This window comes from Mastigoproctus giganteus, chromosome 10 (genome assembly GCF_048544385.1).
Source record: "Mastigoproctus giganteus isolate SK-2022 chromosome 10, ASM4854438v1, whole genome shotgun sequence".
NCBI classification, from domain to species: domain Eukaryota; kingdom Metazoa; phylum Arthropoda; class Arachnida; order Uropygi; family Thelyphonidae; genus Mastigoproctus; species Mastigoproctus giganteus.
The window spans coordinates 31,892,698-31,915,813 of NC_143584.1; the positions used below are offsets into that span (position 1 = coordinate 31,892,698).

Sequence of the window (23,116 nt, forward strand, 5' to 3'; positions counted from 1 at the left end):
ACTCAGGGTAGTGGAGAAGGAAAGAGACCTGGGGGTAATTGTGCAGTCAGATATGAAGTTTTCTGAGCAGTGCAGACAGGCAGCCAGAATAGGTCATGGGGGCTTTTCAGTGATATACAGGAATTTTGCAAGCAGGGATAAGGAGGTAATTATCCCCTTTGTATAAGGTAATGGTCAGGCTGCACCTTGAGTACTATGTACAGGTCTGGATGCCTCATTTTAGGAAGGATGAGCAGTTGCTAGAACAAGTACAGAGAAGGGCAACAAGACTGGTGAGGAGAACAAAGTGGTGCTCTTATGAAGAAAGGTTTGAGTTCTGCAATTTGCAGCAGCTGGAGAGTAGGCACCTGTGAGGTTATCTGATTGAGGTGTATAAGGCCTTGAATGGATTCATTAGGCTCAATGCTGATGGGATTCTTCCTCTTGCTCAGATTATAAACCTGAGAGGGCATAAACTGAAATTGAGGAAAGAAAATTGTTGAATAGATGTGTGGGTAGTTGATTGTTGGAATAAACTTCCATCTGTTGTTATGAAATTTGATAACTTAAATAAATTTAAGTCAGTGCTAGACAAACATTTGGAATGAATGGATGTGTGAAATGGGAAGGGTGGTTTTTTTTTTTTTTTGGGCTGATGTTTAAGCTTGCTTTCTTGCATCATATGCCTCTACTAATACTAACTGGTGGCAAAGATTTTTACTTTTTTTTTTTTTTGTATAAACTTATTTTCTCATTATTTTGTTTTTTTTTGGAAAAAGAAAAATAAACTTAAATTTTTTTTTTTTTTTTTTTTTGTGAATTTCTGCCTATTTCTTTGACTACAGCAGTTGAAAAGAGATATGTATTAAATTGGATCCATTAAAATTTGTTTAATTTAATTTCTACAATATTTTGTAAATTTAATTAAACTTTTTTAAAGTACTTCTAAGTTCAATACTTTCTAGCAATTTCAGTTTCTTAATTTTTACTTCACTAGTGGATAAAGGTTTGGTAACGGTTTAATTTCTGTAATACAGGTAACCCTCGTTAACACGGTAGTTAGGTTCCTATAAAATCTCATATATACGAAACAGTGTTATACAGGACTAAGAACCAGTATAAAGGTGGGGGTTACATTCCAAAAGCTAGCAAAAATACACTATTTCATTAACAGAATGTTAACAAAACAAAAAAATACACCATCCTTGATTTTGTGTATCTTCTGTTCTCTTAAAAAAAAAAATTGAGTTTGTTTGCTTTTGCTTGACAGATCTTTTAAATTTCATTGTATGGATATGAGCATGTTGAAATCTCCCTTTTGAATTTGGACTCCTCTCAGTTGGAGAATCTGTATTCAAAATATAAGATTCTAATTGCTCAGCTAGCTTTATGCTTTCCCATATGCGATTTGCACTATCATCGTCTAAATTGATTTGGTTTACCTCCAATGCCATTTCCACCAAACCCCCATCACCAGCCTCTTTTTCTCCCAGAAATTCTTGAACGTCTTCAGTAATAACTTTTTTTTTTTTAGAAGCATCGGTGACTAAGGCTATGTTGCTCTGTGTATATTGTCTATAAATTGCATGTGTTCTGAGGTTAATTTTCTGTTTTGCTAGACGAAAAACCAGAGAGTCCAGGGGGGGGGGGGAACCTTGCTACCCTCACCTGAGACTAGTTAACTCAGCCACATTGTGAAAATGACTAATAAAAAATTCCTCCCATCATTGACAGGATTCTAACTTGGGTCTTTTCGACCCATGTGGGGGAGGGCAGTGATTCTACCAACTGTGCTATCCAGGAGGGCTTCAGTAGTCATATCATCGAAACCTTCCCCTCCTAGTAAGTTCTAATATTGCACAGATTCTGTTTTCTGCCAGTTCAACCATATTTCCTGAATGAATTGACTCTGGCCATACATTTTTCCAACATGCATTAGACGCCTCCGTAGCCAAGTGGGAAGGAGCAGTAGTGCGTAGCACACGCTTCCTGATTAGACCGGGGTTCGAGCCCGTCACCACCAAATACGGAGGATGCGGAAAGGTCAGGGAATGACCACCGCATATCTCGGAGCAATATGGCCTTAGTTGCTAATGCTCCTAAAAACCAAATAACAAACAAACAAACAAACAAACCAACATGCATTTAATGTTGATGGTTTTACTTTTTTGAGTGATAAAGCCGATACAGTCCACAATTGGAAAATGTTTCCATGCCTCCATTACTTCAAGATTCGGAATGAATTTTTTCCAAAATCCATTGTTACAATTTTCTGATGTGATGAGTTTTAAAGGTTGATCTAATGGCTGAATTAAAGAATAAATATTACATGGTAGGAACATTGCTTCAACATTTTGATGACTTAAATCTTTTGGATGGCCTGGCACATTAGCCAATAGTAATAAAACTTTGAAATCTAGATTTTTCCACAAATTCAATAGCACAGAACTATTGAACCCTAACACTGGGATTTCCCAACAAAATAAAATACGTGGTTGTCCCCATAATTTTTTTTTTTTTTTTTTTTTTTTTTTATAATGACTATCGAGTCAACAGTGGGGATTCACAAAAAAGAATGGAAATATTGAAAAATTACATCCAACATAATAGCAGCATTTTTCCCCACACAAAGGCTCAAAAATAGTGTTATGCGAGACTTGCCAAAATTCTCAAACCGTGTTAGGGTGAAACCATGTTATATAAGTACAGTGTTGTAGAAGTACTGTGTTGTATGGGGGGTTGCCTGTGCTTTAATTAAAATTCTGTAATATATTAAGTTCATTTTACCAAAAGAAGATTCTGTTCTTTGTTCACTGGGGAAGTACTTATTGTTGCATGCAAATACATAATGCACAAATTCCCATTAATAAATGATTATAAATACTGAGATAGTACAAATGTCATCAGGCAGTGCATCGTTTGCAAATTTGAAATTTTTATGGATAGGTTGCCAGTACTTCTAGATGGAGCAATAATGTTTTTCAGCATCAATGTGAGAACCTACCAGATTCTTTTATGAAAGAAGAAAGCTTGAAATATAAACTTACCCAAGTTATGCTTGACCTTTTAATAATTCCTCATAGTGATGCTCAGTGTGAGAAATATTAAGCCAGGTTAGGAAACAAAAACTGAGTTCAGATCTTTTCTTTCTGGAGAACCTTTGAAATGCTCTGACAAAATCCTAGGTAAGCTAATGCTTGAAAGCATGTGGTACTGGTAAACAATCCTATGCATATATTTTAATATAAAATGTGTATATGGTCAGTGAAATTTAAGTTCTAGTGCCTAGGACCCTTCAGAAACCTTGCTTTGCATGTGTCTTTTCTCGAAAATTTGTTTTCCTTCTGCTTACAATTGCCTGGTCTCCTGTTTTTTGAAAGTCAAAAAGTTGATTAGACGATTTTAACTTAAAAGTCATAAAATTAATGACAATGTTTGGTCTAATTTTAACATCAAATTCTGGCTCAATATGACAAAAAAAAAAAATAAATAAAACAATAAATTGCTTAAACCTAAAATATAAGTGAGATAATCTGTTGTTTTTTAATTGAAGCAGTGTGTGTGTGTAACAATACATTCACACACTTTATAGGATATATTTTACAGGAATATGTATTTAGGACATTTGAATGTTTAGAAATTATGAATTTGGAAATAAAAGAAAACTACACAGTTAATGACTAAAATGAAAACTGATATAGATTTTTTTTTTATTATTATTATTTTATTTCAGGGAGAAAATTTTCTTTGTAAGGAAAGTGTTCTTCAAATTCCTGAATTTTTCTGTTTATATTATTACCAGACAGAAAAGGCTGGAATTTAAATTAAATTCTCCATAATTAACAGAATGAAGTGATTAATTGCATAATGAAACAAAACCTTAAATGGATATTCATCCAAGCCAAAATAATGTTCCCATTTTAATGTAGTCAAACCAGTTTAATGCTGAATTAAAATTGTGCTTTGCTTACTTACTGCTAATGTTATATCCTCAGACACTGAATAATTACATAATATTTAAAAATAAAAAAAATAAATAAAAAGTTTCATTACGTGATAAAAACTGAAATTTAATAGTCTTTCCCACCTTCTTTTGTCTAGGGCTTGTAAGCAAAGTTTTTCCTACAGATAAATTAGTTGAAGAGGCAATAATGCTTGGAGAGAAAATAGCTTCTCACTCAAAAGTGGCTGTTGCTCTTTGTAAAGAATCTGTAAATACTGGTGAGTAATATATACATGTTTTATATATTCTTTTATTGTAATTTATTTCATTTTCATCTAGGCTATGAAACTGAAATTTACATGAAAGTGTAGGTAAACCATAATATAAAGCTTTCTTTCTGGTGTGGCTATGCCATTTTAAAGCTACATTAAATTGTGCTTGCTTATTGAAGTGACGAAAACATGTATCTGGAATTGTATGTATCATTATACACAGAGATGCAAAAAAAAAAAAAAAAGATTTGCTTAAAAGGGTGCAAATCCTACCATTTTGCTCTCAACTTGCTGTTGGCATAATCTCTTATGTTCTCTACGTAAATATTTTAGATGTACTACCATTTGGCACTCTTCACACTACAGGTTTTTATCACCACTGTTTTGCCAAGCCTGTACTGATGGAATATTACACCCTTGTGAGATTAATGCCAGCAACAAAATAGCTATCACTGTGTGGTATCATTAGGTTGACTGTGGTCCTAAGATAAGACATTTGAACTATCAGAACCACTCCATGGATGGATGCTGATACAGATGTTTCATGATCAAATATCTGCTGCTATAAAAACAGCACAATCCTTTCTTAATTTGTGGAAATTAAAACAATTACCATGAGGTAATAAATGTCTTGTCACCTTGAAGCTGTACCACCATACAAAAATGAAATCTACTATCTATATTATAAAATGGTTATGAAAAGGAAGAGGTTATTCTCTTCCTTTTCACATCATTTCTGTTTTGGTTCCCAAAAAAGATTCTACTGCCTTGTAAATGCAATAATCATATTTAAATCACAGAAGAATGAACTTCATTTACCACAGTAACATGAAAATGACAATTTGTTCTGCTGTAAAACCATGAAACTACTACATTTACTGAGCAGTAGAAGCTTTCTGACATACAAAAATAATAAGCCTAGTCAAAGGATGCAGCCACTTAAAGATTCCCTCTGTGTTAAAGTGAATTTTTAATAGTCATTCACAACTTGGTCCTTCTAAGAATTCTGAACATTTTAACAAAAAAACTTGACTGTTTATAAAATGCTCCATAAACTCCAAGTAGAGAATTGTGTTCTCAAAGAACAGACCACAACTATTCTTGGTAAAATAAAGTAATGGAAGCTGAATTTAACAGCTGCTGGGAAGTTCATCAAGTCCTCTACAATAGAGAATCACAATCCCCAATTACACCTTCAGAAAAAGAATCAACCCAAAAGAATAAACATAATAATAAGCAGTTGAAAAGATAGTCTCCCATTCAGCAGAAATGTGCAGTGGAGGTAGAAATCTCTCTTCTCTAACAAACAGTAGAAGGGACACTGATATTCATGTTCCATCAATCATCATACACCTTCCTGAAAACCCAAACAGCTAAAAAGGTATCAACACCTCCCAAAACTCCAATATTGCCAAACCATTTAACATCACCAAAAATTAAAATTCACATTTTTTTAGGTTTCATTTTATATTAAATCAGCGACCGCGAATAGTGGGGGTTTACTGTATACAGTTAAACCCATCGTAGTGAAGGCTAGAGGCCTGAAATGTGTATTCTTTATTCTCTCTTTTAGTATCACTAAAAGAGAGAATAAAGCTAGTGTTCTGTATTGTCATTTTTAATTCACCTCCCACAAAGTGTTGGGCATAAGCATGATTTAACATTATAGAGCATGCAAATTTGGATGTGGCCTGTGTTTAAACTGAGTATGTCAATAAAAGCCGTATTTTAAACTGACCTGAATCAATGAATCAAGGAAGGAGTTGTATGGATAAAGGGGTGGTTGAGGGGGAGAAGACAGAGAGTGGTAATCAATGGACACTGCTCATCATGGACTAATGTTATTAGTGGAGTCCCTCAGGGTTCAGTATTGGGTCCTTTATTGTTTTCTGTATTTATAAATGATATTGATGATGGTATATCAGGCTTAATGTCCAAGTTTGCAGACGATACGAAGGTTGGCAGGGTTGTCAAGGACACTACTGACACTATGCTGCTGCAACAGGATTTGGAAAGGTTGAGCAGATGGGCTTCGAGGTGGCAAATGAAGTTTAACATTAACAAATGTAAAGTACTACATATGGGAAACAGCAACCCCAGAGCAACGTATCAACTCTGTGGTACTACACTGACAGTGGTAGAGAATGAAAGGGACCTGGGGGTGGTTGTGCAGGCAGATATGAAGTTCTCTGAGCAGTGCAGACGGGCTGCAAGAGTAGCTCATGGTGTATTATCAATGATATATAGGAATTTTTCTAGCAGGGATAAGGAGGTGATTATTCCCTTGTATAAGGCAATGGTCAGGCCACACCTAGAGTACTGTATACAGGCCTGGAGGCCTCATTTCAAGAAGGATGTAGAGCTGCTGGAACGAGTACAGAGAAGGGCAACTAGATTGGTGAATGGGACAAAGAGGTGCTCTTACGAAGAAAGGCTTAAATTTTGCGAATTACAGTGTCTGGAAACTAGGCACCAGCGAGGTGATCTGATAGAGGTGTACAAAGCCTTGAATGGTTTGAGCATGCTCAATGCTGATGGGATTCTTCCTCTTGCTCAGAATAATCACCTGAGAGGGCATAAATTCAAATTGAGGAAAGACAGATGTAGGATAGATGTGCGGAAATTTGCCTTTAGCCAGCGGGTGGTTGATAGGTGGAACAGACTTCCATCCCTTGTCGTGGAAGTTGATAGCCTAAATAAGTTTAAGGCTCAGCTGGACAGGTATTTCGAACGAACAGAGGGGTGAAGTGGAAGTGGTTATTTTTATTTATTTATGTTACTGTTTTTTTTTGGCTGATGCTGCATAAGCTTGCTTTCTTGCATCAAATGCCTCTGCTAATGCTGATGGCACCATTCCTGCGGAGATTTACAGTTGCGGTAAAGTTCATTGCCTGGCAAAAAGGTCTTGGGCAAACTTAAAAAAGGCGCGGTAGTGTTGCTCGTGTGCCAGAAGATGGTTTTCTTGATCCTGTGGAAGGTAATGAATCTGTGTAATGAGAATGCGTCGAAGGTCTTCGTAAAGCGGGCAGTGGTACATAAGGTGGTCCCAGGTTTCCTGGGATCCACAGTTACACAGAGGGTTGTTTGTTATATGGAAATAAGTCAGTTTTGCACAAATGGAACTGTGCCCTGTGAAAAGGAAAGTGGTTTGTAGGCCCAGGGAGAACCATGTTGAACATTTGGGATAAACTATTTGGACTTCTGGAAGAAATGTTTGGGTTATGGCCCCCTTTGTAGACACTGTCCACCTAGTCTGCCAGACCTGCGTTAAATGGGTGATAAGTCTTTTCTTTTGCAGTCCTATTGTTGAGTGGGTCAGAGGTGAAGTCTAATATTGTGTCTGATTTTCCTTTGGAGAGTTGATAGAGTAGACCTGTGCAGACAATTTCTAGGTCTAAAGGTAGTAACACCTGCTAGGACTTGCAGGACATGGGTTGAAGCTCTTGTTATGGTTTCTAGCTTTTGGCGATTGATGACGGTCTGCGTCTTTGCGAACCACACCCTGGAGGCATAAGTGATGAAAACTGCCCTATAGAAGAGCGCCAGGGTGCGCTTTTTGAGGCCCCCAGTCCCTCCGGGTTACCCTGGCTACTAGGGTAGTTACTTTGTTATCCTCTTACGTAGGTTGACAAATGCGGTAGGAAAGATAGTTTTTTGTCAATGACTACTCCAAGGTATTTCATTTGGACTTGCAGTTTTATCGTAGTGCCATGGATCTTTATCTGCGGCAGTCTGGTTGGTACAAGTGTGCCTCTTAGTTTTTCCGCTTAATGTCGCCATTAAGCTGAAAAAGCCCGTACCGGGAACTGCAGACCCTTAGAAAGGAGGTCAACCAAAAGGGGGTATCTTCCAGAGAGCCAGGAGGTCCTGGCCTGTAGCAGAAGTAGAATACCTCAGGAACCAATACAGGGAGGCATGGAATTCCTATACAGCAATGATCAGGCAGAGGAAAAAAAACTGTCCTGAGAGCACCTTGTCTCCACTGTGGGCAACTCTGACCCATGGGGGATTGTTTATAGGATAACAACTAGAAAACTCCCTAGGGGAGAGGTCATTCCTGCCACGAAGACACCTGAAGGACAGATGCTAACGACGTGGCAGGGCTCCATCCATATTATCTTGGATGTCATCTTTAAGCAACTATGTCTGGATTGCACCACCGAACAACTTCAACCGGAGAGGGAAAATGCCTTGTATCACAACACAGTGATAGAACCACCCTTCACCATACAGGAGCTCACTGCTGCAGCCTACAAAATCAGGAATAAGAAATCTCCTGGAAAAGACCTAATTAAGACAGAAATTACCAAAAAAGTCATTGAGTATGAACCTGATCTCATTCTAAACCTCTATAACCACTGCTTGAAACATGGGGCATTCCCAACAGATTGGAAAACTGCATTAGCCTGCCTAATACTCAAGAATCCGCCCAAACCACCAGAACAGCCAGAATCCTATAGGCCTATTGCTCTGTTGTCCGTTCTGAGCAAAGTGTTTGAACAGCTCCTTCGCCAGAGATTAGAAAGCCACTACGAAACCGCAAACCAATTTGGTTTCAAGCCAAGAAAATCAACTGTTGAGCCATTGGGAAATATTATAGCCACAGCCAAAAACTGCAACAATAAATACTTCTTGGCAATTTCCATGGACTTTGCCGGGGCATTCGACGCCTTATGGTGGCTGAGTGTCCTGGGTCGACTCAGATGAGTCAACATCCCAGAGAACCTATACAACTGCATCAGTAGCTATCTTTCAGATAGAAAGATCATGGTGAAGACCCCTACAGTCAACGTTTCAAGACATATATACCGAGGCTGCCTACAGGGTTCCGTTCTAGAGCCTCTGCTCTGGAACTACGTTCTGGATGACTTCTTAAACATTGACCTTGGAGAAGTCCAATCACAAGCACACGCAGATGACCTGATCTTGATGCTGAAGGCAGACTCCAGGGCTCTCTTAGAGACCTATGCAAATCGTGCACTGACAGTGCTACAAGAATGGGCTACTCTTAACCAACTGAACCTCACCTGCTAAGACTTGCTCTGTCTCAGCAGGTGAGATGATTTTACGCTGGTGGGAGTCCAAGTCGGAATTCATCAGATTGACAGTTTGGAGGACTCTGGCATAATCGCGTAGTGTGTCCTTGAACAGTGGCCAATCCGCCTTTTGCACTGAGTAACGGTGAAGTATCTGTCTGGAAGAGGTTGTATGCTGTAATGTTCTCTCCATGTTGAATGTAATGGCGCGGTGGTCAGAAGTTGTCCATCCTTCACAAATGGTCCAGTTTGTAATATATTCCACGAAGGATCTTGTGGCAGGGGTAACATCTATCATCGCCTCCCCAAGTGTACTGGAAAAGGTGGGAAGATTATTAGGTCAATTAAGGACTGTGAGGTTGCTATTGGTCAGGAACTCTTAGAATCTGTGTCCATTTCGGGCTCCTTTACGCTCGGGTGTTTCGCTGTGCCAGATGGGGGAGTGACAGTTTACATCAGATCTTATCAAAATCTTTGCTTCATGGAGCATCATGCTGAGATTGTGCAGGTACTGGATGGCAGGGCTGATATCCTCACCTGGGCAACAATACAGAGAGACCACATAGAACTCTCCCAAAGAGCTAATTATGTGGGTGCAGGCTGCCCAGGTTGAGCAGAGATGGGTAATTTTTGTCACTGTGAGGTGGGGTTATGCACGACTACTGCAGCCCAGGGGGTTTCTCCAGCTGTTTGAACTATCTTATAGGTTAGGGGATAACCCTGCACCTCATTAGCATAAGTGTAGGGCTCTTGAATAAGAAATATGTCAGTTTTCTTACTCAATCTTTTTTCTTATCTGTCCAGTGATGGATTTGGTTCTCTGTGCATTAATTTGAAGGAATTTTATCTTGTTGTGATTATAGCATTTAATTTGTGTTCCCATAATTGATTCTTATTTGGAATGCACTTTTTGGTAGACTGGACACTTTCCATCTCATATTGAATGGGTATGTTCCATCTGACTCCTACAGTTCGCACAAACTGGTTCTGATGTTTTGTTTGGGCATGCATTATAGCTGTGGCCCTTTTTGGCACAGTGTCCACATGTCTACTTGGTCTGGGTGCAGGTATGGGAGGTGTATTCAAACCTGCAGCACTGAAAACACTTTGGCACTGGAATGTGCACCTGAATCTGTGGCATCCCCAGCCTATGTAAACTCTGTCTTCTCTGGCAATAGACTGCCAGGCACATGGGGCCAAACACGACTGACTGGGTTGTGGATCCAGCTTTCCAACTTGACTGATATTTGGGGAAAATTAGGTCAGATGGTTCATTGTCTGGGAAGTCCCTCTGAAGGTTACAGTGGTAGATCTCTGTGATTGCAGCAGGGTCAAAATCCTTTGACACATCATAAATCCGGATTGAGGGTCCTCTGTTTCTTGGGGTTTCTGCTAGGAGCCCTAAGCTAGATATCTTAGAGTTGTTTAGTATATTGTTTGCCTCTTCATCCGTATCTGTCTATTTTCACACCGACGTTGCACGTTTTCCTAATAGATTTAGTTCTTGTGGTTTTGACGCTCCTATAATACTGATGAATTAACAAAAGATAATTTAAAATTCAAAATGTGTTCCTTGCCATCAGCCTACAAATGATTCGGTATCCCAGGATCACAGCTGAAGACCCCAGAAATAAAATCCCGTGTAACTTCTAGTGACTGAAGACATGTCAAAAAAAAACACAGCATTAAAGGATATTCTTCGTCTTCCATCACTAGAAGTTACATGAGATTTGATATTTTTTAGGGTCTTTGGCTGCGATCCTGGGATACTGAATCATTCGTGGGCTGATGGTGAGGAACACACTGTGAATTATAAATTATCTTTCGTCAATTCATTGGTATTATAGGAGAATAGGATAAGAAGAATTCCTACGAGACAGAATAAAGGTAAATTCCTTTGTATATTCTTAAATGTTAATATATAAAGTAGAATATATTGAGCCTCTGGAAACTCTTACATAGTAATCAGATATAGTTATCATGGAACATTTTAATTAAGACTTTTTTTTTTTTATTCTTGGTTCAGCATATGAAACCACATTGCAGGAAGGATTACGTGTTGAAAAGAGACTGTTTCATACTACTTTTGCAACCGTAAGTATAAGTTTAAATATTTGTGAATAGAAAGCATTTAACCTACAATAAGATAAATTGATTTCCACTGCTAGAACAGAAGTTGGAACTACCTAAATTTTTGAAATATGATATACAAAGTGTGGCTATTAAATAACGAGACTGTGCACACAGCTACTACACACCAAGCACCACCTGTGAAACAAAGGCACAGCAGTTGACTTTGAATCTTTCCCTAGTTGTCTGCCAAGCCAAGTTCCAACACACTCATTTGCTTCACAGTAAGGCTGTCATTGTGTTTTTTCAGTTTTCTGTAAAAATGACAGGCAAAAGAATCAACCTCAAATTTTTAACAAAAGTAAAGAAAACACCAACTGAAAGTTGAGTTGTTACATCAAGTTTATGAGGAAGATAAACTATGTCAAGAGCTTGCATGTTTGAATGGCATAAAAGTTTTTAGAAGGAAGAGAGAATGTGGAAGACGAACGACCAGACCATCTGGTATTCATGAAAACTGATGAAAATATGGACTAGATAAGGACATTGATTAGAAGTGATAGTCATTTAAGCATTAGAATATTTAAGCATCAGAACTCATTATAGACAAAGAACCAGTTAGACAAATTTTAACTGAAAATTTAGGCATGAGAAAGTGTGCCAAAATTTTGAATAAAGACCAAAGAATAAGAAGACTAAGTTTGTGAAGATGCTTAAAAAAAATTGTAAAAATCCAGACTTTGAACTACTCACCAGACCTAGCCCCTTGACTTTTTTCTCTTTCCTAACCTGAAAAGTGTACTAAAGAAACCTATTTCAGTCCATTGAAGACATTCAGGAAAAAACAACTGAAGCATTAAAAGGGCTTACAGAAGATGACTTTCATAAATGTTTCTGTCCTTGGAAGAAATATATGGAACAGTGTGTGCAAACTCAAGGAAATTAAAAGGGATAACTTGTAAGGTACAGAATATTTCATTATATGTATTTAGTTGCAACAATCATTATTTAATAGCCACACCGTATATAAATACTAAAATATACATGATGTGGCTATTAAATAATGACTGTTGCAATTAAATATAATGAAAACTTTGCATTCATTATGCAAATATGCAGCAATGGGCTTTTAATCCACTAATGGGGGGGGTACCACCCTACTTTTCGAAATTTTTCTTTGAGTTTACATTAAATCATTGAAATTTTGGAAAATATCTTAATTACTTTAATTATTCAGAAATTAGGTTTATTCAGACTTTATTGCACACAAGGAACAGTTGAGAAAGTTTCACCTTATAGAAAACAGGTTGGGAGAGCCATAAAAAAAATCTTCTTGGAAATTAATGCTAATGCTTCAAATTGCATTGAGGAGAAGAGATTAAATATGAATTTCAGTATCTCCCTTGTGGTATATGCTAGTTTAAATAGAATCAGTCCTTGTTATGGCAAATTCTATGTAAGAGATGCTTATTTTGCTCAATCTTTGAACTTGGTTGGCTTAGTGAGAAGAATGTGTAGAGAGACAAGGAGCCCCCCCCCCCTCTTCTAAAGTAATGTTCACCAATTTGCACGAATGCTCTATGACCAGCTTATACAGCTCTAATTAGCAAATGTCACCTTGTTTACATGGATACTGTCTTTAGAAGATATAAGTAACATAGCACTTGTTTTTATGCACACTTTGTATATGTCAAATGGCAGATTGTTATGTGCAAAAAATTGAAAACAATTCAACCTCATTATGAATTCCTTAAGAATTTTTTTTTTTAAATCTTCCAGCGTTCTCGCTCTCTCTCCAAAACGAAAGATTATGCATTGTATAATGAATGGATGATGGCAAAAATGAAACTTAGCAATCTTGTTATATGCACAAATTTTACTGAATTTATTCACAGCACAATTGTCATCTTTCTCATATAGACTAAATTAACCATAAATTCACGAATGAATTTTAAATGTAAATCTATGCAGTATTAATAAGAGTGACTAAATTTCTCTTGATTAATACGGCCACATTCTGAACTTTTACTTCAAACCCCTTTTAAATCAAAATAGATCTGTTTTGGTCTCTTCAACTTCAAATTAACGTGATTTTACTGTATATACAATAAACCATAATTTTCATTCTAACTATTTGTACCTGTACATTTTCAGCAGCCTTTTCAAATTACACAAATTTTTCAACTTCAAACTACATTGTATTTCAAATAACCTAATATTAAATTAAAGATATAAACAGTAATAGTGTAACTTCGTTAATTTGATAAAACATTAACACTACCTATATCTGAAATATAGGTAGTGTTAATGTTTCTGAAAATTACAGCACCCTTCAAGTGTGCTGTAATTTTCAGCACATTGAGAAATAAAAATGTTCCAAAATCCTGAACATTTCAAAAATTCTTAAATAATAGTTGAAAAGTAAAAGTCCAGAATTCATAGTTAAAAACTAACACTTACTTTGGTATTATGCACTGTAAATCAGAACAAAATTGAGAACTTCATTCTACATACATAAACTAACCTTAATGCAAGCAAAAAAACAAAAAAAAATTGTATATCAAGCTATAAACAAAAATGAATTGTTGGTGCTAATAGCCCAGAGTTCAATCAATGTGCCAACAAAATCAAGCAGCTCATTTCATACGCTTTTAAAGCAATCATTGACTGCTTAAAAATGACCACCTGTACAACATAGCACTTAGGTAAATTTTGAATGCTTATACACAGACATGTTAATAAATGCACTTGCATGCATCTTTCATGCTCCTAACAGTTTTCTGAACTGTAGTGGAAGTGATTTAGTTTGTTTTTATGATGCCAATTTATTTTTTTTATTTTGAGAACTAATAAAAGTTTTGTTTCATTGAAAATAACATATGTAAAAAATATTTTTAAATTTTTCATTAAAAAAATAAAATGCATTGGCAAACTTTAAACAAAATTCAAAAAACCAAAAACTTTCTCCAGAAATAAAAAAAAACAAAGTTAGGCAATTGTGCACCAAAGTAAACTGCTGTCTGGTTAATATGGAGCATATTCCATAACTGGTATAATTGATCCAATCTATAATTCTATGCACTCTGCCCCTTTTCAGTTTTAGGTACTCAGTGTATACTTACCAAATTTTCTAGTATTCATGAATGGGAGAAGGGGTTCAAAAAAGATTTGTATCCAACTAGAAGTAATTGTGATAGAAAGAGTTTTGGTTTCAATCTGAAAATTAAATATTTTTTCTCTTTGCAATGCTGAATGAAGTGAAGTGTCTCAATGGATAAAGTGGAATACAGATCAGCGATTCAGTTTCTCTTTCTTCAAGGGAAAACACCCAAAAAAATCCATGAAAAAATGGACATGGAGAAGACTGCTCACATTACGTTGTTGGTGCACATTGGTATAAACAATGCAAATGTGGAAGACAGTGCATGATGAAGAAATCCCAGTATCCCCAACTGCTGAAACAGAAGAATGTTGCAAAAATTTGAGGTATTAATCGTGGAAGATTGCCATATTAGTGTCAAAGAACTAGCAGCAGAGCTCCAAATTAGTGTAGGGTCTATGGAGAGCATCATCCATCAACAGTTGCATATGAGTAAAATGTCTGCTAAATGTGTTCCCAGATTCTGACCAGCCTACCAGAAGAAGGAAAGGGCACAATGTGCACAAGTATGCCAGGAAAAGCAAGAGTAGGTTTTTTTTTTTTAGTCACCATGGACAAAAAACTTGGATCCATCACTATGATCCCAAAACCAAACAAATGTCAAAACAATAGAAGTATGCAGAATCCCCCCTCCAAAAAAAGCAAAGGTGCAACCAAGTGCTGGCAAGGTGATGCTGCTAGTTTTTTTTTTTTTTTGGATCAGAATGGTGTAATACTAATAGATTACCTTCAAAACAGCTGTACTGTGACATTAAAGTATTATTCCAACCTCCTCATAAAGCTCTGTGCTGCTATAAAAGAAAAAAAATGAGACAGGAAAGCTATTAAAAGGTGTATATTCCTGCTCCATGATGACTCTGCACATTCCTTACATGCTGCAGTGAGTCATGCCCACAAATATTGTCACAAATGTGGTTTGAAATATTGTCACATCCTGCTTATTCCCCTGACCTTGCACCCTCTGATTTCTTCCTCTTTCCTGCCCTGAACACTTTTCTGCCAATTATGAGGTAATTTCTGCTGCCAGGTTGCATGGTTTCAAGTAGTCAAAGGACTTCTACATAACTGGACTGAGGAAGTGTATTGAAAGGTGGTAAAAAATGTCATTTTTTCTGTCAACTATATTTAAAAAAAGTGTAATAAGTGGTGTTTATTTCAACCTTCCCTCACAACTACTTCTGAGTGAATGCAAATCTTTTTTGAACAACCCCTTCGTATATTTCACTTTCCCCTCAAGTTTTCTTCCACATTTCAGTCAAATCACCCCCCCCCCCCGACTTCCAAATGCACCCTATGTTAAGATTTATTGGTGTACACTTTAAAAGACTTTGTTAGATGGCTCTCCCATGGTTAGCACTGAAAATATTAATCATTTCCTTAACATATGCTTTCAGTTTCCATCTTGGACAGTGTAAAAAGGTGGTGCACTGTTTGTTCACTTATATTTAATTCTCCCAATTATTTCCTTTTAAAAATATTTTTGTAAATGTATAGGTGTTAAGTACTATGAAGGGAACCGTCACTCTATAAGTGGAAAAAGTTATTTTATAATCAAAGTATTCTTCGCCACCTAATTCCCTACAAATTGTTCATTAAACCGTACATTATGACCAGTTTTTTTTGTTTGCTTGTGAATGTGTATAAATCAACTACTGTTAAAATTGTCAATATGACCTCCTGGATTATACTGAACTGTTTGGTTTGCATGTTAACCTCTCGAAGACTAAGTATCTACCATTGGTCCCTTCAACAATATCATCTTTCCTATAAGTTAGGATCCAAATCTGAATTAATTCTTCCTTTAAACCAGATTAATTTTTTTAGGAGTATATCTAGATTACAAACTTTAATTAGTCCATCCTTCATTCTAACAGCATTTTGTTCACTTACCTATTTCGTATGTTATTTTCACTCAATTTATGTAAACCACTCTAGCTGGTTGTACTTGAGTATTACTCTTTACTTTATTGGATGGCAATAAGTGATCTTATGTATGTAATTTAGGCAAAATCTATACAAGTGACATAAATGTCAATTTATGAATTCCTCAATTACTGTTTCCAATCAAACTGCATTGTTAATCGTGTTGTAAATGAAGTGGTTTGGCCATAAAAAAATAATAATAAAACTAAGCGTTTCTTTAAGCCTATTAATACATATTATCCAGTATTTTAAAATGAATTTAAAACTGCAGCATCTTTCTTGTCCAATAACTGAAGTGTGTTACCATCTTTCATCCATGTCTCCCAATAGAAACACTTGTTTTATTTTTAAAAAAATTAAATATTCATTTTTAATGTAAAAAACATGGATTACTCACATTATGTTTGTGATAGACTGAAAATAAAGGGTGGTGTTGAAAAGTAAAAAGATTTAAAATTTTTTCATGCTTGATTTTAAGGTTATAAAATATGCTTTATCACAAGACATCTGTTGGTTAGAAGGAAATTTTTCTCCTGTCAGAGAGTTAATAAAAAAAATTTATTTATTTATTTATATATATATATATATATAAAAAAAAAAAAAACTTTAAATAGACAAAGAAAATAATAAAGTAAGAAAAATAGAAAAAATCAGTACAGCAAACATCTGTGTCTGTAAAGATACCACATGCTGCAAAAACAATTTTTAAATGTAAGATGCTAATCATATGGCAAGCCAAGTAAGTAATGAATAGAAAGAAAAGAGAAACATAAGATAGAGGCTGAAATAAATAGAGATAATGGGTGTTGCAGAAGAAATATGCTCTTAATATAATTTAGAAGAAATGCCAATTAATTAAAATTTAGCAGTACTCCCTCAACAGCACCAGGTCTAAATTACCTCAAATATCACTACAGACAGATGAAAACCAACCGCAACAACATGACCAACAGAAGGAAACAAACATAAAATAGTTTGTTGCTATGTTACATATGGTTTACTTTCTGTTCTTTACTTACTTACTTGCTTGGCTTACCATACAACTGGCATATTTTAATTTATTTAAATTAAATTTCCACATGATGGGGAATGCTTTGCAGCCACCAATGTTTGCTGTACTTATTTTCTTTATTGCCTATTTAATTATTTTTATGTTATGCTATATGGTTAGTAGGGAGTCACGATGTTATCACACTGCTCATATTTCCATCTATAGCTGAATTTCTTCTGGATGTATTCCTATTTAACTGTTGCTTTGTCAGTGATTTAGTGCTGCCATCTGAGTGCTCTGTGGCACATAATGGCCTTAGCTGCTGTTGCACCATAAAACCACCAACAACTGAGTGCTCAGGTCTGTTGCATTGGCAGATTGATGGGGGTATCGGTCAAGTTAGCAATGCATTGATTTGTTTAATGTTTTAAATGTAGAAATTCCACTGCCATTATTGGCTTTGTGTCCTTCGGAGAAGTTGGGGCACAATGGTTGTTGTTTTATTTCATGTTTCGTTCCATTGGTAATGTAGTTGTGGTTGGTTTTTGTCTCTCTTTGTAGTGATATTTGACATAATTGTACCTGGTGCTATCTAGGGGGACCACAAGATTAATTGGCATTGTTTCTAAATTACATTGGGAGCATATTTCTTCTGCAACACTCATTATCTCAATTTACTTTGCCCCACCTGCCATTACATACTTGTTTAAGTTATGTTCTTCACCTGGCTTGCCATATTTTTCGTATATATATAGGTAGTTCTCGACTTTACAAGTTAATTCATTCCTAACGTGTGCTCGTAAAGTGAGAACTCGTAAAACGGGAATTAAATACCATAGACAATGTTAAAAATAGGGGTTACATTCTCAACAATGAAATTAGTTAACTAATTAGTTTGTTTAAACAATGATTGATTTATGCAAAGAAATGGAAACTTAGCCTGTAAAATCAAGCAAATTATAATAATAAAGAAATTATTTATGACTTACAAATGTTAAAGAATGTTTGAATAAACATTCTTTAACATTTGTAAGTCATATCATCATCGACTAAATGCACACTCGTTGATCACTCATTATTGGCTCAGCACTCGTTGGTTTGTTGCACAACGACGAGTCTTCTTCAGAAATGCATCAAGAGGCATTTGTTTCCAAGATAATCTTTTCTTTATAAATTTCAATAGCATGCATAAGCATTTTTTAACGGAACACACAAATTGCAACTAACATGATTTGCATGAGTAACAAGTTTGCGAAGCTTTAAAAAAAAAAAAAAAAAAAATGAATGAAGAATAGATTCTGAAATTTTATATTTTTTATACAATTGAAGATTTCAATAAAGGGGAAACACATTTCACCATAATAACATAAAAAACCACAACTCCAGCTATCAGTATTTTCGCAAATGCAATAACATAGAGTTTACTACCCATTTATAATTAGATGCACTAACAGAAAAGCCCAATAAACCGGAAAGTGCAAATTGTTTTTGTTTTCTGGTTGTTCGTTACCTCCAGAAATGTGCTTTAGAAAAATATCACAAAGCCATTCAAAATTGGTTCTTATAACATACGATAACGATGAAAGTGTAGTGCATTTTAATGATTTGAATTGGTAACTAATACAATTTATACTATAAAAAACAACCTTTTAGAGAGTTATATAGCAAAAATTTCAACTTCCAAGGTCGTGGAATAAATTACCAAAAAACAATGTGTTATTGGGTTGACATTACGATATTTTCACAATACGATGGTGTCTCTGGATTAATATTGTAAAGCAGGGTACACTGTATTGTATAGCTACAAACGTGGTTTGAAATGCGGTATTTATGAATGTTTAACATTCTTTTTCTCTGTTTTTTTGCAATTAATGTTCATATTTTCGATTTTGTCGATACTTGGAAAAAAAAAAAAAAAAAAACACCTCTTAAAACCAGGAACTCTTAAAGCGAGAACTGCCTGTATATACACTATTTTTATTATAAAAAGTTGGAAATTAAGTATAGTCTTTATGGATATTGTTTCTGCTGTTTGGTATTACTGAATGCCATTTCCTGTATCTAAGGTAGGGTCTTTAAATAAATAGCCATTTATACTCTGGATGGTTGAAACTAGAAGGTTACAACTCCATTGTAACTGTTTTATTTCAGCTAAAATAGCAGCAGCTAACAATGGACAGTGCACTTTGTGGGCAGCATATAGGCTCAATCCTGCAATGTGTGAATTTGTGTCTGCACATGTTACTCCAGGATCACAGCCAGCAAGTATCCAGCTCTATTGGTCCACAGTCTGTGGACCTATAGAGCTGGATACAAAATAAAGCAATTTATCAAAAATTAGAATCATCAAAAATGGGAAACTAACAGATGGAAGAAATAGCAAGACCATATTACAAATGAGGAAATAAATATCTTTGGATAACAAATATTGAAGCAAACTCTACTTGGTGCTGGTAGATAGCTCTAGCTCTGTCTTGAACTTCTCACCTAATTGCTGGATTGCCCAAGGTTTTGTTCTCCCACTGTATATCAGTGACCTCCTTCCACTGATTAGAAATCCAGTCCATAGTTTGTGATGATACACACTATATTCTTCCTTCCTTTTTGAAGTTTCTCAAACAGCTACGACCTCTCCAATATCTGTCCACTACCAGTTACCTAAATGATGGACTCCAGGTTTCATCAAGTCCCACAAATTTTTACCCATTCGCACACTTATATTGTTGGTGTCAAATTGCAATTTGGTAGCTTTGTGCATTTGGTCTACTCCTTTCACATGAATTCTTTAAAGAGTACGTTAATTGTTGTTGAATTGATCCTGTTGGCTGAGGACTGCAATCAGAGCAAATTCTGTTTAATTTGCGAACCATCTTTTTTGTTGCTTCCATTACATGCAACTTGAACTGGTCACACACTTAAAGAGTTAGACTTTTCAGGTTACTGCCTGCATGTTTTGACCATACTTTCTCTAGCCACAGCTAGAGGTAAAAAATATCACTGCTTGCACTTAGTACCTTCAGATCACAAGATGAGGGTGAATTTTAGACATTTGCTAGTATTAAAAAAAAAAGTTTCTTATGGACCAGAAAATACAGTAGTTAACTACAATCCTAAAACTCAGTAGTGTCTTCTTTGTTTCCAAACATTCTGCTGTTTCTATACCCACTTTCAACAAAACTCTGATTTCTAAACAAGTTCATGTATTTCTTTATTCAGATTAACCTTTACTTCTAACTTTGTCACATGTCTATCCCAAATATTGCTTCCTTGGTACTGGGGGGGGATAGATTTTTCTCTTTCACTCTTGTTATTACTCTTCTGAACAGTTTTTGACTTGGTATAGATCTCAAACTGATTCCTATCATAGAATACAGTTCCTGCTTCTGGAGTGGTACTTCAAACTCTGTCCAAAAAGGGCATAGTTCAGTGAGATTAATTAAAATCTCTGTCACGTGGCCATTCCATGTCTGCTGCATGCTTTTTTTTTTTTTAAGATATTTTTATGGGTACTGTTCTCCTCAATTATAGTGTACTCTGGCTATGAAAAGGAAGTTTGCAGTCAGTTAGTGGAAGGCTGATGATCCAGAAGTATTGATCTGTACTATCATTGTGATCTGTTCAGGAAACTTATCTTTTTTCAGATTGTAATGAAATTAGAACTATTCAGAACAACTTGCAAGTCTAAATATCTTTTTTTCATTTGTTTATTACATTTGTGGCATTATTTATTACATATATGTCATTATATTATACATTTATTTAATTTCAGAAAGATCAAAAGGAAGGTATGAGTGCATTTGCTGAAAAGAGGAAGCCAAATTTTACTGATAGCTAAATGCTTTTGGATCAAATATCATGTGACTGAATCATAATCGAATGGATTTCATGTAATATTGCAATAAAACTTATTTTAGTAGTACTTTGTTTATTTATAATTTTATGTAATGCAGTTTCCCTGACTATACAATATGTGCATATTAATTGCTGTACAAAATATACATAGTTAACCTGAAAAACTTTCAGTAATAGTATAATAAAGTCACATCTGATCAGTTATACCAAAATAGTACAACGAATCAGAACATTTGGCAGAATGATTTAAGTACTGATGATCTGTATGAATGGGCAACTCCTTACCACAAATGACTCTAGAGAGAGCCAACTACAAGTTCATAATGTTTATAGAAGACAATAACCTATATCCCTAGTCTAGACTACTAGGCTTCCCACTGTGCATCAGTTCTAACCATGGGAGAGATTGTCAACAGAAAGATGGAACTTCCTGCTAATAAACAACCATAAAACTTACAGGCTGATTTTTCTAATTTCAGAAACAGTGATCCTGTGGGTGTCTGATCATTCGTGGACTAAGAGAATTGAACACATTTAATAGTATTTTAACGACATTTATATCATTTTAAATCGTTTTAAAATCATGTCTAAAATAAGTCTGGTTTAGAGAGTTGTGTAGAGAAGGAACCCTATGAAGAAAAGGTGGTGGGTGCAAGAGTACATGTGATAGACACCTGGGGTGGATGGAATCTATCCAGTTATATTAAAGGAGGCGGCAAAGGAAGTAAACAAACCCTTAGTCATAATTATGAGAGCTTCCCTGGACTCAGGGGAGGTACCCATGGACTGGAGATGTGCAAATGTGACCCCAATCCACAAAGGAGGATCAAAGGGAGACACAGGTAATTACAGACCTGTTAGTTTAACTTCTGTTCCAGGGAGAAATTAATGGAGGCACTGGCCAAAGAAGCATTGCAGGATCATCTAGACAAGATTTCAGTTAAAGGTTGGACACACACAGCATGGGTTTGTTAAGTCTTGTCTGACTAATTTGATTGGATACTATGATGTAGTCACAAAGAAACTGGATGCAAAGAATAACTTTGATATCATATACAGGGTTATTCAAAATGAAGTCCGGGTTTCAAACAATTCCTGTACACACATGAGCAGACATAGGAAGAAGATAGGATTATTTCCAGAATGCAAGTATAGTAATGAAGTTTTTTTTACATACCTCATAAATGTTCAATATGAGAGCCTTTAGTGAAATCGCCCAAAATCGCACATTCTGCTTATTCACTTTCCCCGACAAATGGAAGGTCGATTCATCAGAAAAAAATCACTCTGTCAGCAAAGTGGTGTTTCACAACGGTAACAGATTTACTTACATGAAACTCCAACACAGTAAAAGCTTTCTCATTACATTCTGAAGCCATGTCGCAACAGAGCAAAACAGGCATCACAGGCAAATGAACGGTGGTATGCGTCCAATGCCATCTGGTGGTTAGCCATATAGCATACCGAACATCGTGAGCGTGGGAACGAAAATTGAGATATTATGCGTTCTTTCGAGATAGCTACAAATGATTATGACACATGCACTTTCCCAAAAAAAAATTCTGAAACCCCGGACTTCATTTTGAATAACCCTGTATATTTGGATCTTAGAAAAGCCTTTGATACTGTTGCACATGGAAGACTGCTGCACAAATTGGAGCAGTGTGGCATTGGAGGCAAATTGCTGCTATGGATAAAGGGATGGTTGAGTGGGAGAAGACAGAGTGGTAATCAATGGACACTGCTCTTCATGGACTAATGTTATTAGTGGAGTCCCTCAGGGTTCACTGTTGGGTCCATTGTTGTTTTCTGTATTTATAAATGATATTGATGATGGTGTATCAGGCTTAATGTCCAAGTTTGCAGATGATACGAAGGTTGGCAGAGTTG

The 23,116-nt window shown here is 35.9% G+C and overlaps 1 protein-coding gene across 1 annotated transcript in view; it reads left to right on the forward strand.

The window, feature by feature from the left end:
* The window catches only part of LOC150078934 (enoyl-CoA hydratase, mitochondrial-like), a 59,250-nt gene extending 37,957 nt beyond the window's left edge, over positions 1-21,293 (forward strand). The window contains exons 6-8 of the mRNA XM_090383972.1: positions 4,081-4,200; positions 11,257-11,324; positions 21,144-21,293. Coding sequence (XP_090240098.1) covers positions 4,081-4,200; positions 11,257-11,324; positions 21,144-21,209 — 254 coding nt within the window. The 3' untranslated portion in view covers positions 21,210-21,293. The remainder of the gene's footprint in view (positions 1-4,080; positions 4,201-11,256; positions 11,325-21,143) is intronic.
* Positions 21,294-23,116: the final 1,823 nt, after the last annotated feature.